This window comes from Ictidomys tridecemlineatus, chromosome 3 (assembly GCF_052094955.1).
Source record: "Ictidomys tridecemlineatus isolate mIctTri1 chromosome 3, mIctTri1.hap1, whole genome shotgun sequence".
In the NCBI taxonomy this organism is placed as follows: domain Eukaryota; kingdom Metazoa; phylum Chordata; class Mammalia; order Rodentia; family Sciuridae; genus Ictidomys; species Ictidomys tridecemlineatus.
The window spans coordinates 17,196,504-17,213,834 of NC_135479.1; the positions used below are offsets into that span (position 1 = coordinate 17,196,504).

General features: G+C 34.5%; 1 protein-coding gene across 2 annotated transcripts in view; it reads left to right on the forward strand.

The window, feature by feature from the left end:
• Nsf (N-ethylmaleimide sensitive factor, vesicle fusing ATPase) overlaps positions 1 to 17,331 on the forward strand; it is a 147,843-nt gene that overhangs the window by 43,517 nt on the left and 86,995 nt on the right. For both annotated transcript variants that reach the window (XM_021728362.3, XM_005328151.4), the window contains exons 6-8: positions 1,578 to 1,685; positions 2,244 to 2,319; positions 4,696 to 4,851. In XM_021728362.3, coding sequence (XP_021584037.1) covers positions 1,578 to 1,685; positions 2,244 to 2,319; positions 4,696 to 4,851 — 340 coding nt within the window. The remainder of the gene's footprint in view (positions 1 to 1,577; positions 1,686 to 2,243; positions 2,320 to 4,695; positions 4,852 to 17,331) is intronic.

Sequence of the window (17,331 nt, forward strand, 5' to 3'; positions counted from 1 at the left end):
CTTTCTTAGTCATTTCAGACTCCTTCCTCATACCTTAGCTCCATAGCAGCAGTTCTAAGGTGTGGTCCAGAGACCCTGGGGTTCCCTGAGACCTTTTCAGGGATCTACAGAGTCAAAACTACTTTCATAATAGTGCCAAGATGTTTTTGTCATGTTCCTTGTATTCTTCCACAAGTGTGTGGTGGAGGTTTGCTGACTACGTGGTTTGTGCTAGCACAGTGCACTGACTGTTGAAGCAGATGTGAGGTGTTTGCCATACACCAGACATCAAAGAAATTTAGAAAAATGTGACAGCACCATTCTTCTCACTGTAACTACATATGACATCTTAAGCTGAAAGCTACTTTAGAATTTTTCTGACTAGAATTGTGCAGGCTTAGTAAGTATAACTCCCTTACTTTTTAATCACATATCTTGGATATATCTGTTCTGTGCAAAGCTCCTCTTATTTTTGTTTCAGAAAATAGGGTTTTTTAAATTAAAAATGTTATTTATGTTAACGCATAATAGATTTATCATTATTAATTTTAAGTTAATGATAAAGTTTTTTGTTCTAATAATCTCTAATATGATGAATGTCAGTGGGTCTAATCCACATAAACAAAAGCTCTTTGGAGTCCTCAGAATTTTTAGTAGTATATAAAGGCATTCTGAGATTAAAATGCTTGAGATTTGCTGTTCTCTAGCATTCTGATCCCTAATGGCTTAGAAATGCCATGTGGGAAGTACTCTGACGTAAGTGGACCCAGTGCTCCACTGGTGCAGTTTTGTTTTGAATGGTCTGGAATGCTCCCCCTGATGCCATTTAGCTGATAATTGTTGACTACCTGTCCATTGGTTTGGGGGCTATGCTTTATCCCTTACGGATTCCTGCATATTTTGGCTAATAATTGTATGCAGATTACCTACCTAAACTTTATTGTTTTTACCTTTGCCTTTAGCTTTAGTATCGTAGTAAAAAATGCTTAGAAGAATGTTTAATAGAAAATGCTTTGGTGTTTGTTTTCCTTGTAAACTCAATAACATGTATGTGTCAATAAATACATGAAAGAAAACACTCCAGAATAAAGAAAAGTAAATATCTTAGCCCAAATCACTATTCCTAGTATTTACTCTCATTTGTAGTGGTTAGTAGTAGTACTTTTGTACTCCAACTCATGGAAGAGGGTCTATATTGTAGAAGGCACTCAACAAGTACTTGGTGAATTAATGATTAAGCATTCAGAGCTGTTTCTGCATTTGTGTGGCAGGCATTTTGTACAATCTAAAGCATGAATTTTAGAGTCATACACCCGGGCATTGTTTACTGTGACTCTGAGCCCCATTGCTTAGAATTTCTATTCCCGAGAATGTTTGGCAGAATTCATTATGTAACCTCCTAAAGTGTTTGATCCCTAGCAGATAATAAATTGTAGTTCCCCTTTATTCTCATTGGCTATGTGAGTAGTGTGCTGGTGGAGCATATTTGAGAGAGGTAAAAACTGGTTTTCTGCATTTGGAAAACATTGGTGATAATGTGAGAATCAGGCCATTATATCATGAAATAAAATTTCTCCCCTTACCTCTTTTCTACATAGCTTGTGTTTAGCTTCAATGAAAAGCTTTTTGGTTTACTGGTGAAGGATATTGAAGCCATGGATCCTAGCATCTTGAAGGGAGAGCCTGCAACTGGTAAAAAACAGAAGGTGTGCTTTGTTTCTAATCTTTATTAATAACCTTTGTGACTTTGTGATGTGAATTGTGCAGATTAATATAATTTTCCTAACTATTTACTTGCTTTGCATTTTTTCATATGGTGAATTTTCTTTTTGATAGGGAGAAAATGCTTTCATAAAGCATTGTTACTAATATACAAATTAAAATATAGTTATTTGCAGACCTAATAGTAATTTGAGGTTTGTATAAGTATTCATAATCTTAGCTGAATGAAGATATTATTTTTGTTTTCCCATTTTTTAATTGTTGCATTAGAACTGTACACAATGGTGGGATTTGTTACATATTTGTATTTACACACAAACAATATTAATTAAAGATATTTATTATAAATAAAGAAGAAGAGCATTATTGAAATAAAGCATGTAGCAATTATAGGATATATATTAAAAAAAAGTAAAGTGACTCAAATAATAATGGGGGAGATTTGCTTTGCACAGAAAGTTCAATTTCTCTTCATTTTTTGCCTTGCATTGAGAAGTCCAAAAGTCTGCTATTAGCCTATTAATTATTATCTTTCTGTGTAGATTGAAGTAGGACTGGTTGTTGGAAATAGTCAAGTTGCATTTGAAAAAGCAGAAAATTCATCACTCAATCTTATTGGTAAGAGATACAGTTTTAAAAAATTCCAAGTGAAATGGGACTATTATTAAATGTGATTCAACTAAAGTGATTTTCAAGCAGGGGAGGAAAAGAGGGGAATGTCCTTCCTGTGAGATGGCTTATCCCAAAATCATGGCATATTTCATATTTGTCAGATATTCTGATGAAAAAGTTTAAAATCTTCATCTGGATCAGTGTTATCCAAATAGAATATCCAAATACAATATGAAACATGCAATTTTAAATTTCCTAATAGCTATACTAAAAATAAGTAAAAAAAACAATGAAATTAATTTTTTAACTTTAAATTTTCTGATAATTTTAGGCTTATAGGAGATTTGCAGAAATAGCTCAGAGAACTACTATCTACCTTTCACAAACTTCCTCTGAGGTGAACATCTTAAATAACCCTGTATAGTTAACAAAATTAAGAAATTAAGAACAGTAGCTCATTAAAATAGCAGTTTCAATGCTACTAACTAAACTATAGACTTTATTTGGATTTTACCAGTTTTTCCCATTATGTTCTTTTTCTGGTCCAGGATCTCATTCAGGATCATCTGATATTGCATTTAGTGTAGTTTCTCAGAATTTTATTATCTTTCATGACCTTGAAAACTGGTCAATTATAACTGGTCATCTGGTGGTTGTATTAAATGAGATACTGTCATCACTTTTATTAGTGATCAAAGGATGAATGCTTTGGACTATGTTCATAGTCCATCCAGTCCCATTCTTGTTCTTTAGCCCTGATTTTTTAAAAATATTTTTTTAGTTATAGCTAGACATAATACCTTTATTTATTTTTATGTTGTGCTGAGGATTGAACCTAGTGCCTCATACATGTGAGGCAAGCACTCTGCCACTGAGCCACAATCCCAGCCCAGCCCTACTTTTATTATATTAAAATAATGCAATTTAGTATTGAAGAACAGTAGCTCATCAAAATAGCAGTGCTATTAACTGAATAATAATTCTTACTTTTGATCAATTTAACTGTGTTCATGTCTACTACATTAGAAAGTAGAGGGTTTTCATTGATTGCACACTACTGCACACTAACATTTTCAAGTTTATGTAACTTTCTCTACATGTGTGGCCTATTTTCTTGGTCTATCAATTTTATTTTATCTTTTATTTATTTTATCTTATTGTTTATATTAATTATAAAATATAGATAGACATTCCCTTGAAAACAACTCATATTCTAAATTTTTATTTTTATACTGTGTTTTATAATTTTTTGAGTGTTTTTTTTTTTGGTTTAACATTTTTCAAGCATCTTAAGTATACCTCTACATATAATTTTTTATGACTATATAATGTCATTTTATAAATGCTGGGTATGTTCCAATATATTTTTGATCCAACACACATATTTATTTATTTATTTATTTTTACAACTTTTGTTAAGATATTTTATCTTAAGGGCATTGCATAACTTTCACACAATGCAGGTATTTCCAAGTAATCCAAGCAAAGGTGTGATAGGCTTGCAGTGAATTTGACCACAAGAGGGCAGTAGAATGTAAGCAAAATATTTTTGATAGCCTAAAAGAATTCTCAAAACTCTAACCATAAAATTTCTTTAATGTGATATTTTAAACTTTTTAAAATATGATATTTTCTTCCCTGACTGTATAAAAACTATGTTCTTATTTTTTGTTGTTGTTGTTGATAGTAGAGTGTACTAAGGTAGCTTGTTCTTTGTATGTGAAATAGTAAATGTGATTCTGTTAAGTTACTTTAGGTGGCACTCTGACATTTAAATTAGATATTTTTTACCCTTGTAAGAGAATCTGTAAACATGAATTTTGTAGTCAATGGTCTTTAGAGTGATTTTAGACTTTTGTGGACATTTGAAAAAAAGCAAATAAGACATCAAACTCACTAGTGTATCTTCTTAGGCTAAGGGGGAGTTACGTACTGATTATAAGCTTAATCTAGACAAGTACTTGTATTTTTAAATATAACTTAACTTTTTAAAAGCTTTCAGAGATTGCTAGATTTCTGTTGCCTTTCTAGCAACTAGTGTTGTCTTCATCTGATATGCATGTGGTGTTTCTTCTAATCAGCCAAGTTAATTAATTTGGTTAGATTAAAGGCTAGTGAAAACAAGTTCTGTGAATTGATGACAAGTAGACTATAGCATAAGTTTAGCTAGTCATTTTGAAAATTTATTACTGACCATAAGTGGGAACCAAAGTAGATAAAGCAAACTCACTCTTTTTATTAGAAAATCCTCCAAGGGTATGTTCTTCTTTGAATAAGGGTAGCTTGTCTGTTCACTTGAGATGACCAGAGAGTATCTATCTGTGTTTTTACACTTGGAGGTGAAGTTGTTGTTTCATATTTGATTATATTTATTTGACATAGGCAAATCTAAAACCAAGGAAAATCGCCAATCTATCATAAATCCTGACTGGAACTTTGAGAAAATGGGAATAGGAGGTCTGGACAAAGAATTTTCAGACATTTTTCGACGAGCATTTGCTTCGCGCGTATTTCCTCCAGAGATTGTGGAGCAGATGGGTAAGTTCAAAAGGGAAAATTTCATAAAAGTTTATATTTTAAAAAAATTAAATGATAATCTCTTTTCAGTGGTTTTGAAATTATTCAAATCTGCCAAAATATTTTTTTCAGTTTTAACTTTTTTTAAAAAATAAGTTTTCTGAAAATTTTTCAAAATCTTTAATTTTATGGTGAAATCATAGAAATAATATTTGGGTTGTTCAACTTATTTAGTTAGTTTAGAATTTTTTTTCCATAGGGCATATTTAGAAATTTTACCTGATTCTAACGATTCATTATGGGTCAGGTTTACCCTGCTGAATAATCATTATCTATGATTATTATTGTTATTATTAATCATTATCTATGCTGCTTCTTTTTTTTGTACTATTGAATTATCTCATTAGTATATCTTCATACCTGATAGATGGATACATGGCATGTTTTTAAATTAGATAAGCTTGATCCAAAAAGACAAATTCAGGATATACACAGGGGTTTCCATATTGCATATAAAGAAATGCTCTATGCATTTATCATTTTCCTCTTGAAGGTTTATTTAATTTATCTGTGTGAAGTGACTTTATTTGCCCAGTGGAAATGCTGTCATGACTGCTTTCATATCCATATCATCCTCTGGATTGGAATGTGAGCAACAGAATATCTGAGAAAGGAATTTATAACATAATAGCTTCTGGCAGTCTATTAGTGTAAAAACAGGATCTAGAAAAACAGAGGGAATACAAATATGTTACTCCCCTTCCCTCATCATTCTTTCTCTTTAAATTGCTACTGGGAGATAAAAGTATATTCATCATGGTGGGGATAAGAACTGCTTTTTAGGCACTAAGTACTTGGATTGTATTAGCCCCCTATTGTTGATAGCTTTTCTGCCTGGTCGCTCACTCTAAGAAATTACAGGCACGGCACACACCTGTTCACTGGGTAAAGGTCGAGTTTGGAATTGGATTAAGAGAAAATGACAGAGACCCTCATCACCTGAGTTTTATACACCTTGAAATGACAATAGCATACTTTTTATCTGAAAGATACAAAGGCCAAGTCCATAAAAAACAGAATTCTAATTTGGAAAATAGTAAAAAGTGGGATAACTCACTATCATGGTAGTGTATTTTAAGGCACAATAAATCCAGAAAAGTTTTTGATATAGACATGGAAATATTGTTTAAGTGTATTTGGGTGAAAGCAGAGTTGAAAGGATGATTCCAAATGTTTTAAACTTTTCATATGAAATATTTTTATTGGTTTTCAGGATTGAGACCTAGTGATTAAATCTCTGAACATTTATACTATCCAGCCAACAAATAAAAAAATAACTACATCTGTAGTAAGCTGTGTCTTTGATTATAAATATTTTCTATTTGGAAGCTCTTGAGGATTTCGTTATTAGACGTTAGTTTCTTGTTGGTATGTTATCCAGATCCTGCTCCTGAGGGCCTGTCTGGGGTAACATACATAGTTAATACATAAAAGAGTAAAACTCCTACCAGTCTGTGACTTTGTCAACTGTACAAGAGTTTGAAATTCAATAAAAATAGGTTTAGAATTTATTAGTGAACTTAACCTGTTTCTAGTATTGTATCTAAATGAGTTAAATTATGGTTGTATGCCTTTTATTATTCATGTGCTTTTTAACTAAGGATAGTGGATTTGAATTTTGTGGGTGCTACTGTCCAGAACCTTTCTTTTGGATTTGTTTTTTCTAAGATGTTTACATTAATTCAATTATACAAAATATAAGTTTTGTTGTTTTTAAACAAAAGTCATATATTTTCTCTTTATGGCTTTTTGCTTTTAAGAAGCATGCATTATCAATTTGATTTAAAAGTCAGTTAGTGTAAAGCTACCTTGGCTTTTTAGCTAAATAGAATAATCATTATTTCTTTATTCTAAATGAAGTTTCTGAAAAATCTAAAAAAAATTAAGCTACTTTTTTTATGGCTAAATGACTGAGAAATAATTCTTTTGCTATGTATGTGTCATTCCTCGTTATCCAATAGAAGCTTCTCCCCACCCCCTTTGAATTCTGGGGGAATTAGACAGTAAAATTCTTCCTTGCACTCCAGATACACTGTGGTCATAAAGTTCTCATTAAGTTGGTAAAGGTATGTAAAAATGAAAATTGCTGCATTTGGATAGAATATAAATAAAATTATACAAGTATCTCTTATGTGTACCCTGCATTCTTTCACTCTGCCAAGTAGGAACAAAATTGGCTGATTGTTTTTTCTTTACTCTTTGTTAACTAAATAGGCAAAACTATGATTTTGGATTCAATTAGACACTGGGTATGGTCGGTTAAATCAATTCAAATAAAAATATTAGAAAGGAATAATTTATGTAGGTTGTAAAGCTTTTTGCTTTAAGCAGATAACTTTATTTTTGACTAAGAACAAGTCATTATCTTACATGTAATCTGGAGAACTTCTACTTTGTAAACAGGAATTTTAACCAAATGGAGTTTTTGCCTATATATATCAGTTTTTCAAATTTACAAAGTAATAAATTTAGAATTTTCTTCTGTCATTGTGTTTATGAGATTGATCACAATGCTTCTGGGTAGTATAGTTCTTTCCTTTTGTTTGTAAAACTTCATATTTCCTTTTCAAAATTAAAAATGTAGGTTAGATACACACAAAATATTGCTGTAGGGGTAAAGAAGACTAAATGACTTAACCAGAGGCACACAATTATGCAGGAAAATTAGGGATCAAATGATGTGACACATGTAAAAATAACTTTGTCATAGAATTTTCAATCTCTTGAAGTACTTTCAGATACATAGTGTACACCTTCTTGCTTTTGTTATATATTTGAAGAATTAAAACCAAGAAAATCCTTAAAGAGAAAAGGAAATCACATAAAGCCAGACAGACAGAGGGATAGAGGTTATCTGTAAAAATAGGAAAGGAATGACTTTGGGGGACTATCACCTGAGGCATTTGTTGTTGTTTTAATCAGGATAGCTACTTTTTTCTTGTCTGTAGCCCAAGTGTAGCAGCTGTTCTTTGGAAGTATGTGGAAATATTAGCAAAGAAAACAAGACCTGTACCTTGATGTTCGTGAGTACTAAGTAGGTATTTAGTTAAAATGTCCTTCAATCCCCCAACAATAGATGTTTAATTAGAAATGACCTTAAATTATTACTTTGTGGGATAACATTCAGCGCCATGAATCCTAGGATAGAAGTGAGCATCAGAAGTTGGCATCTGAAAGTTCAGGTAAATAAGAGCAGCAAACGGATTGCTGCCCTTGAGCATTTTCAGATACAATTGAATATTTTCTTCTGTTCAGATATTACCACACTTGTTCCCTACGTGCAATTTGTAGAGAATGCTCATGATAAATAACTGACTGATGAATTACTGAATTCTCATTGTAGCTCTTTTGTTGGCAAAGAGAATTTCTGCAGAGAAACTTCATTTTTCAGCATCCCTGGCAATAATCTCTGAATAGTAACTGTCAAAACAAAAAGCTAAATTCTTTTCAATGAATACTGGAATAACTGCTAAATGTAATCTGGAGAGTAGGTCTGTAGTTACCCAAAGAAAGGAGCTTTGGCAGAAGAGCTAGAAGAGAAAGGGTATAGAGACTGTAGGTCTCTGCCTCCCTGTCTTTCTAGAATCTTCAGGCTCTGGACAAGCGCAGGCCACCTATTGGGGAAGAATGCCCCTTGTTGTGGTCTTGTCCCCCCATTCTTTGAAACTGAAGCTGTGTTCTTTTGGTTGTCTTTTCCCTGTGCTTTCCTCTCTAAGCCCATTTTCAATCTGTATTTTTAAGGTTTCTTTTGAAATTCAAGAGGAAAGCAACTCTTTTTTCTGATATCATAAGTAAAACTGTAGTTCATCTATGAAGTAGAGCTGTGGAGAAGATAAGGAGCCTTTCAATCACACCCAGACATCTTTCACATGCTAAGAACAGTGCAAATAAAACGTAGTGGAAGAAAGGGCACCAAGGTTTTGTGTGAGCCATATTTGGGAGAAAGGGAGTTCTGGCTAAGATTAACATAAACACTGACACTCTTAAAATGCATTTTCACACCCCCACTCATGAGGAGAGATTGCAATTTAAATGGGGGTTAAGACATCTAGCCGAACTCCAGGGCTCTGTAAAAGGAACCCTAAGGCTAAAGAGCTTATCTGAAATTTGAAAAAAAGAGAAAAAAAAAATGAAGCTTTCTGACATTCATCTTTTTTCCTTGTATTAGTCATAACTTGCTTTTCAGCTATATTTTAGGTTTTGAATGCCAGCCTGACATCTGTTCAAGTCTGCCTGCAATTTATTAGCAGAGAAAAAGAAAGCAGTTGCTTAGTAGTAAGATATACAAAACTTTTCGCTTCTGATTTTTCATTAACTGCTTATAGATGATACCTGAATATGAAGAATGTACTAATTTACTAATTCTTACTTTAGATCAAGAAATTTATATAATTTTTTAATTAGAAGAAAATGGCTTCTGACTATGTGATTTCTAAAATCTCTCCAGCAGGGTTTAGAGACAAAGCATATAGCCTAAAAATATTATAGGTAACTTTTTATAAATTGAAAATTTTACTTTGAATTTATACTTGAATAGAAATATGTAGTTATGCCTGTATCTCAAAGTCAAACTATGTAAATTCATTTGGCCTTTTTTTAGTTATGGACAGACTTCAAGAAATAAATCTTTTGGAGGGGTAGAGTTGTTTACAGAGTCACCAGTGGATTAGATTTCCTGGTAACTACAGTTTAGTTACTTACAGATAAGCAGTTGGGTCACTACCAAGTTGAAGTCTAAGTCTTAACCTGAATGTCCATTGGTAGGGAAATGATTAAATAAACTATGATATATCTACATTATAGAATATAACAGAGCCTAGCTTAAAATGAAATAGCTTCAAATGAACAGACATAATTGTGTTAATAAATACATAAAACTGAAAGTAAATGCATCATAAACTCAGGACATGTTAAATTGAAAAAGTTGTTTACTTCTGTGAAAGGAAGTTAGAGGAATGAAGGGAGACTTTTGTTCTTTTACTATATTATCCCTCTCTTTGTGTTTTACTGTGGTCTTATATCTCTAGTGTATAACTTAAAAAGCAAACAAACAAAAAGATAATGTCACAGGCTATTTCTCTTTTGTAGCGGCCATTGGCACAGAGCAGGCAGGGCACAGGTATGTCCTGTGACCTTCACAAAACTTTCAGTGGAAGAGAAGCGCCAAGGGTTAAGGACTTTGATGACAGAGGATAGAAAGGACACCTATCCTACTTTACTAAAAAGAGAAAAGCAGTTTCTCCATTCATAACAAACGGCTTCCTCCCGGTACTGTCTGGGTTATAGTGATGGTTGTAAGTAGTTTGTCTTCCCTCCAAACAAGGGAACCTTTGCATCCAGGTCTTTAGATGGCTGAGGAATCAGTGGAGGGGAGAAGGGAGAAGGTATCTTGTGGGGAACTGTTCACAAATTTCTTTTCAATCTAAAAAAATCATTCTATCGACAAATTTCACTTCCGTGACTCCTCAGTAAAATGATATTTTCTTCTGTCTTATGTTTAGGTCAGTGATGATAATGATGATGTTTAGTGGGAGACACTGTTCTAAGTGCTTTACTTATTATTTTGTGAATTAATTTATTTAATCCTCACAAAAACCTTATGAGGTAGATGCTATATTGCTCCCATTTTGTGGAGCAGGAAACTGAATCTCAGAAAGGTGGAGTAACTGGTCCAAGGTTTATACTTAGTAAGTGGTAGTATCAGATTTGAACCCAGGTGCTTTGGACTCCAGTCCATGCCCTTAACCCTTATACTATACTTTCGTGAAGCCCATCATGTGAAACCATTACAGTGGGTCTTACTAACCCCATTTTGGGGGAACTTGGAGGCACTCTGAGGTTTTCAATCCAGTCAAGAGTTTTTAATCATGGCACCATGGACATGTTGGGTCAGATGGTTATTTGTAGAGGTTGACTGCCTATGCATTGTAAATAAACTACTTTTCTAGTAATCTGATATATTCAAATTGTTATGAGCTTAAGAGCTCAAGAGACACCAAGAATCTATGATAGGTAATGCCCAACACATAGTACCAATTTTTTCATGTTTTTTGAAGTACTTATTATCGAATAATATACAAAGGCAGTGGTTGCTACACGTACGCCAGCTAAGTTCTGTCTTAAGTGAGCTGCCAATCTAAAGATGAAATATAAATATTAAATAATTATTTAAAAGTTAAGCAACATAACCTAACAAATGATATCAAAAGCCAGAACATGATTAAATACCAACTAAGTGATACAGATGATAAGTTATTTAGGAGTTTAAAGAGAATTACTGAAGACTTCCTGGAGGAGAGAGAGCTTGAGTGAGGTCTTAAATGCTGAGTAGTTTTGAATAGGAGGAAGAAAGAGACTGCCTTCTGTATTCTGGGAAGAGGGACGCACTAAGCAAGGTATAGACTTTACAACTTAAACCAGTTTTACAGCCCTATTGTTGGAAAGAAACAGAAAGTAAGGCTGAAAGTCAAGTTGGAGTTGTGTTGTGGAAATTGATGAATCAGAAGATGACATTTTTTTCCTAAATACTATCCCTGTTAAAGCTTATAGTCAGGCTTCTCTGTGCTTCTTCTGCACATCTATATTCATAAAATCTAGTCATTCTGTAATTCTTAGTGTATTGTAATTATTCATTTGCATTATACTCCTAAGGCAAGGTTTCCCAACCTTTTTGTGGGTACTGAGGATTTATCCCAGGGACAATTACCACTGAGCTACATCTCCAGCTCCCCACCCCCCTTATTTTTTTTATTTTGAGACAGGTTCTCACTAAGTTGCTTATGGCCTCATTAAGTTGCTAAGACTGGCCTTGAACTTGTCATCCTCCTCCCAAGCTGCTGGGATTACAGAAGTGCACCACCGTATCTGGCTAGCTGGATAATTCTGTTGTGGGGGCCTGCCTTGTGTATTGTAGGATGTTTCACAGTATATCTGTCTTCTATCCACTCAGTACCAGGAGTTGTTCCCCAGTACCCTATACCATGTAGCAATTAAAAAAAAAATTATGGGTAGCAGAATCATCCTGCACTGAGAGACACTATTCAAAGGCCTTTGGAGGTACAACCATAATGTCTTCTTTGCAACTTCAGGGTTGTTCGAGATCTACAGGTTGTTGTTGGACTAAGAACCACTGTTACCAGTGCATGATAGGTAAATATTGGAGATCAAGGTAAACTTTCATGGCAATTTCACATTACTATAATGTTTTAAAATGGTATTTTACAAAAATATTATAATTTGTTGAAAATTTTAAAGGAAACACAAACAACGTCTGGATCTTAGTTCAAGAAATTCTGCCATACATAAATATCTATTTAAAAATGAAAATTTAGGGTCTAAGGGTGGCTCAGTGGTAGAGCACTTAACTAGAGCCCATGTGAGGTCTTGGGTTCAATATTTAGCACTGATTAAAAAAGAGAATGAATTTTTTGATCAATTGATTTTAATGGGAAGCTATTTGAGAATTTTCAGCAGTGGAATAATGCAATTAAAATTAATGTTGTAGGATAATTGAGATGATTATTCTGTCTGGCAAAGATTGCCCTGGGGAAGAGGTAAAGAACTGAATAGTTTGGGAGACCAGTGGACTGTAGTAGACTGGTAGTGTGGACATAGAACCTGGATTAGGGCGATGGTATTGAGAATGGAATGGGAAGAACTGATATGAGAAATATTATAAAATAAAATTGGCCAAATTTGGTGATGAGTTATTGTGGGTGACCGATTTGGAGGCAAAACTCAGGTCTTGCAAGAAAATGTTAGAAATAAGAAAATCACAAGGACCCAATTATGGAGGATTGAAGAATGTCCCTACACATATTTTCAGTCCCATAGGAAGTAGAAGCTGACTTGAAGATAGCAAGGAACAATTGTTGACAATTTCCTGGAGGCTAGCTTCAATCAGTCTACATGTTTAGGAAGCATACAGTTGACCATTATTTCTTGAAATAGTGTGTGTGTGTGTGTGTGTGTGTGTGTGTGTGTGTGTGTGTACACACATCAGGGATTGAACCCAGGGGTCTCAACCACTGAGCCACATCCCCAGCCCTTCTTCTATTTTGAGATGGGTCTCACTGAGTTGCTTAGGGCCTTGCTAAGTTGCTGAGACTGGCTTTGAACTCATGATCCTCCTGCCTCAGCCTTCCCAGTTGTTGGGATTACAGGAGCGCGCCATCACGCCCAGCCTGAATATCCTCTTTACTTGACTTCCTTTGCTTCAAGGTTTTCTGGTTTTCCCTTTACCTCTCTGCTGCATTTTTTCTGTCTTTTTTCTGTCCCTTTAGATCTTTGGGTTCCTCAAGAGTCTTAGACCTACTTTTTTCCTCACTCTAATTATTCTTCCCCAAATTGATCATATGTACTTCCATAGTATCTTTTTGCCATTAACTCTCAAATATGCATATTCTTACTCTGTCACAAGTGTAGAGGTTGGATTTTCACCAGCATAACCTGTTGTCTATCTCATGAGCATGCAGTAAGTTCAAAATTAATCTCATTCAGTTGCCTCCTATTTCTCTCTAGGCATGCTTTCACTTCTGTGTTTTTGTCTCTGGTAATATGCTAGCTAAAGATTTGGGCTTTTATAACTCCTCCTCTCTTTCCCTCGGTCCTCATTTTCAGTAAGTCACAGAATAGACAGTCAATTCTGTAATCTCACTGTATCTCAAATCCACCCAGTTCTTTCCATCTCACCCTGCCACTCTTTCTTCAGGACACCATTATCTCTTGCCTGAATTGCTCCATAAGCCTTCAGCCTTGCCCTTCTCTAATCCATTCTCCACACTGTAACTGAAGTGATTTTATAAAAAAGGCAAGTCTGATCCTGTCACTCCACTGGTTCAACTCTTTAGCAGATGCCCTTAACTCCTTCCACACTTTACAAGCCCTGTGTGATCTGGCATCTGCCAAACTTCCCCGCCTCATCTCAGCCTATGCCCCTCCCCTGTATTCTGGGTTCCAGCCAACCTGTGCTATTTTCAGTTCCTCTAATTTGCCATGCTCTGTCTCTTACCTCTGATTTCTAGGGTATGTTTTCACCATGTCTCGATTTCTGTTCATCCTTCAGGCCTTAGATTTGATCTTACTTTTTCCAGAATGCTTGGACTTTAATACTCTTCCTATATATCCCAACAATTTGATAATTCTTTTATGCATTATTACATTGTATTACAGTTACTTATTACATGAATAAGTTCCAGACTCTCAATGTATACCCCCATATTTCTACCTTTGTGAACACAATGTAAATTCAGTAAGAGTCCTTCTTCATTTTGGTCACTGCTATTACTACTTCCAGCATGGTGCCTGGCTAAAAATATAAAATTTATAGAAATGCATAAGTACCAAGAACTTGATTTAGTAGAACACTTGGACAGTTAGGCCCAAGCCCTGCCCTCAAGATGCTTACAGTCTCTTTGTAACAATAACACTGTTTGTACATCGGAGAGCAGTATTATGTACAGCATAGTATACATATATCATGACCATGTAGGGAAACAGCAGAGGTATCAAAGGAGTAAGCACTGAGCCATGTTATTTAAAAGTCAAAGCATAGGGCCAGGGTTGTGGTTCAGTGGTAAAGCGCTTGCCTAGCGTATGTGAGGCCCTGAGTTCAATCCCCAGCACCACAAAAAAAAAAAAAAAAATGAAAGCAGATATGATGGTTATAGGTCATTATTAAGTCTACTTAAATCCTTTTATTAAAGGATAGATATTATTGGCAAAGACCTCTTGGATTAGTCCCAAATGGAACTTGACTCCAGAAATAAGGGCAAAAATACTTTGTACTTATCAGCTATCCCTCGTTTCACTGGGAACTGCCATTCTTATGTAAGGATGCTGTGACAGTATTGAAATATAAGGGCATTGGGACCTTAGTGTGTGTGCACACATGCGTGTGTGTGTGTGTGTGGTGGGCACGTGCCTGCATGAACACATGCATTTTCTATTTCACAACTGTAAAAATAATGCATCTTCCTGAAATATTATAGATAATGCAGAGTAAAAAGTGATATCTTTCCTCATTTTACCCACTCCAGTCTTTCTAAGATGTGGTCACTGTAATGATATTGGCATGAATCTTTTCAGACCTTTTCCTAAGCATTTTATGCATTTATGTATATTTGTTGTAACTACCCGTGTATAGATTTATTTTTTAATTATATAGGATCATATCAGTCACTGTTCTGTGTTTTTGTGTTTTTTTTTTTTAAACACTAACAGTGTATCCCGAGCTTTTTTTCCACGATAAAACATTAGATACTGTGGCCAGGGTTGTGGATCAGTGGTAGAGCGCTTGCCTGGCATGCATGAGGCACTGGGTTCGATCCCTGGCATCACATAAAAATAAAAAAAAATAAAATAAAGGTATAAAAAATGTAGATACCATTTTATTTTTAAGGATTAATAATATTGGCAAAATTGTGTCTTCCTTAGCCCTATAGTGGTAAATTAGCATCTGTTCCTCAGCAGTAAGAAGGCTTTTGGACACATTAGAACATAGTTGGCTTAGAATCTCCCTTTGCTACTCATTGCTTCCATGCCCTGCACTTAGAAATGCAGATCACTAAGCCCTATACTCTCTGAGCATTGGTTCCCTTACCTGCAAAACTTTTTATTGACAGTCTAATGTGAAGAATGTATTTTCTCAAATAGTACCTGGATCACTGTAAAACATTTCATAGAGGATAGCTGGTATTGCTGTATTGCCAAAAGGTGCTTTTATAGCTCTGTAAAAGGTAAAATTCTATAACCTGACCTCTTTAATCAAATATTAAGATATGTTTCCTTTTAATTTAATTTTGCTCTTGAAAAAAGTTAACACCTGAGATTATCTTCTTAAGCTGTTTTGTAATTACCCATTTTGAGCAGTGTTTGTTGATAGGTAGTCAAGGGGACACTTAGGAATATTTTTTCTTTATTTGTGAACTCATACTTTGGCTGATTTATATTTACTTTTTATCACATTCCATCAGAGAAGAGCTGATAAATGCTCTCTGCTTCTATAAATCTTGTCAGTTTCTTATATGTGATATACTGACTTGGAAAAACAACCACCATCTTGGTAGATACAACAGAATGAATGTTGGGGGAAGTGAAGTGGAAGAAAAAATCAGTAATGTAATGCCCACAAAAAGTGGCCTGAAATGTAGACATTATTATTCTCTCTCATTAGGAGAGAATTTCTACCATGATTCAAATAAGACTTTCCTTAGAGTTCCATATGATGTGTTACTTAGAGTGATTCACCTTTAATATGTTTAGCATATTTAATATCTTCATGCTTTTAGAAAAATACCCATAAAAACTTGGGTTTTGGTTTTTTGCTTTCTAAAGAGTTATCACATTGTTTTTTCAGGTTTTTTAAGTTAGAGTAGACAGGAGTAAATCCCCTCCATGTTTATTAATACTGCAGAATTTGATATTGGAAGTTGTTGTAGATAGTGTACCAACTACTCTAAAGTTTTATTTGTAATGCTTTTGGCTTCAATACGGTATTTTTCCAATGAGCAAGTACAACTTTGAGTCCTATTCCTATTCCAAAGTAATTGAAAACTGTTATATAAAGATGTAAACATCTGTAGCTTGAACTTCTATACTGTTTACACATGTATTTACTCGAATTTGTCCACAATTATATGATTTTTTAAAAAGTGCTTTAATTTTAAAGTCTATCTAGAATCGTGTCATGGGGATCTTAGCAAGACTTAAGAGCCTTTTGATAATGAATGGTTACTATAGGATAAACCTATAATTAGTATGCTGCTAATCCACACACTAAATATATTCAGTCAATTCTCAACTATACATAGGAGAATTATTCACATTGCAAATTATTAGTGCGTTCCAGGGACATTTCCTTCTTGATCTATAAGTACTCTTGCTTGACAAATCTTCGATGTTCCTGGACTTCTCTTCTGTAAAACTTGTCTTCATTGGCACTTGATTTTCTACCAAATTACTTTGGCTTCCTCTGTTGTTCTTTATTTAGGTAGCCAATGGTGACTGTGATGTACTTAGAGAAAGGGAGACAGGAAGCCAGACATAGTGGCATGTGCCCTAGTCCTATCTACTTGGGAGGCTGAGGATTGTTTAAGTCCATGAGTTTGAGACCATCCTGGGCAATATAGCGAAACTCAGAAGAGGAAAGAGAGGAAAGAAACAAAAGAAAGGTAGATAGTGAAAACTCATATTCGTGAGTTATATATTCTCTACAGTCTGGTCTTCCTTATGTGCCAGCAGGCTGATTGTGGGTAACACTAAGTGACATGGAACTCAGTTGTTCAAGATGTAGATATATCTTGTAAGTAATAATAGCTTTAGGATATTATTCAGCATGAGGAGAGAAAGATGATAGCTTACTGCCATGGTCAAAAGACTGACCCCTTTTCCCATATTATCTAAAATTGAATATCTTTTTTAAAAAATTGAATGGGCTGAGCT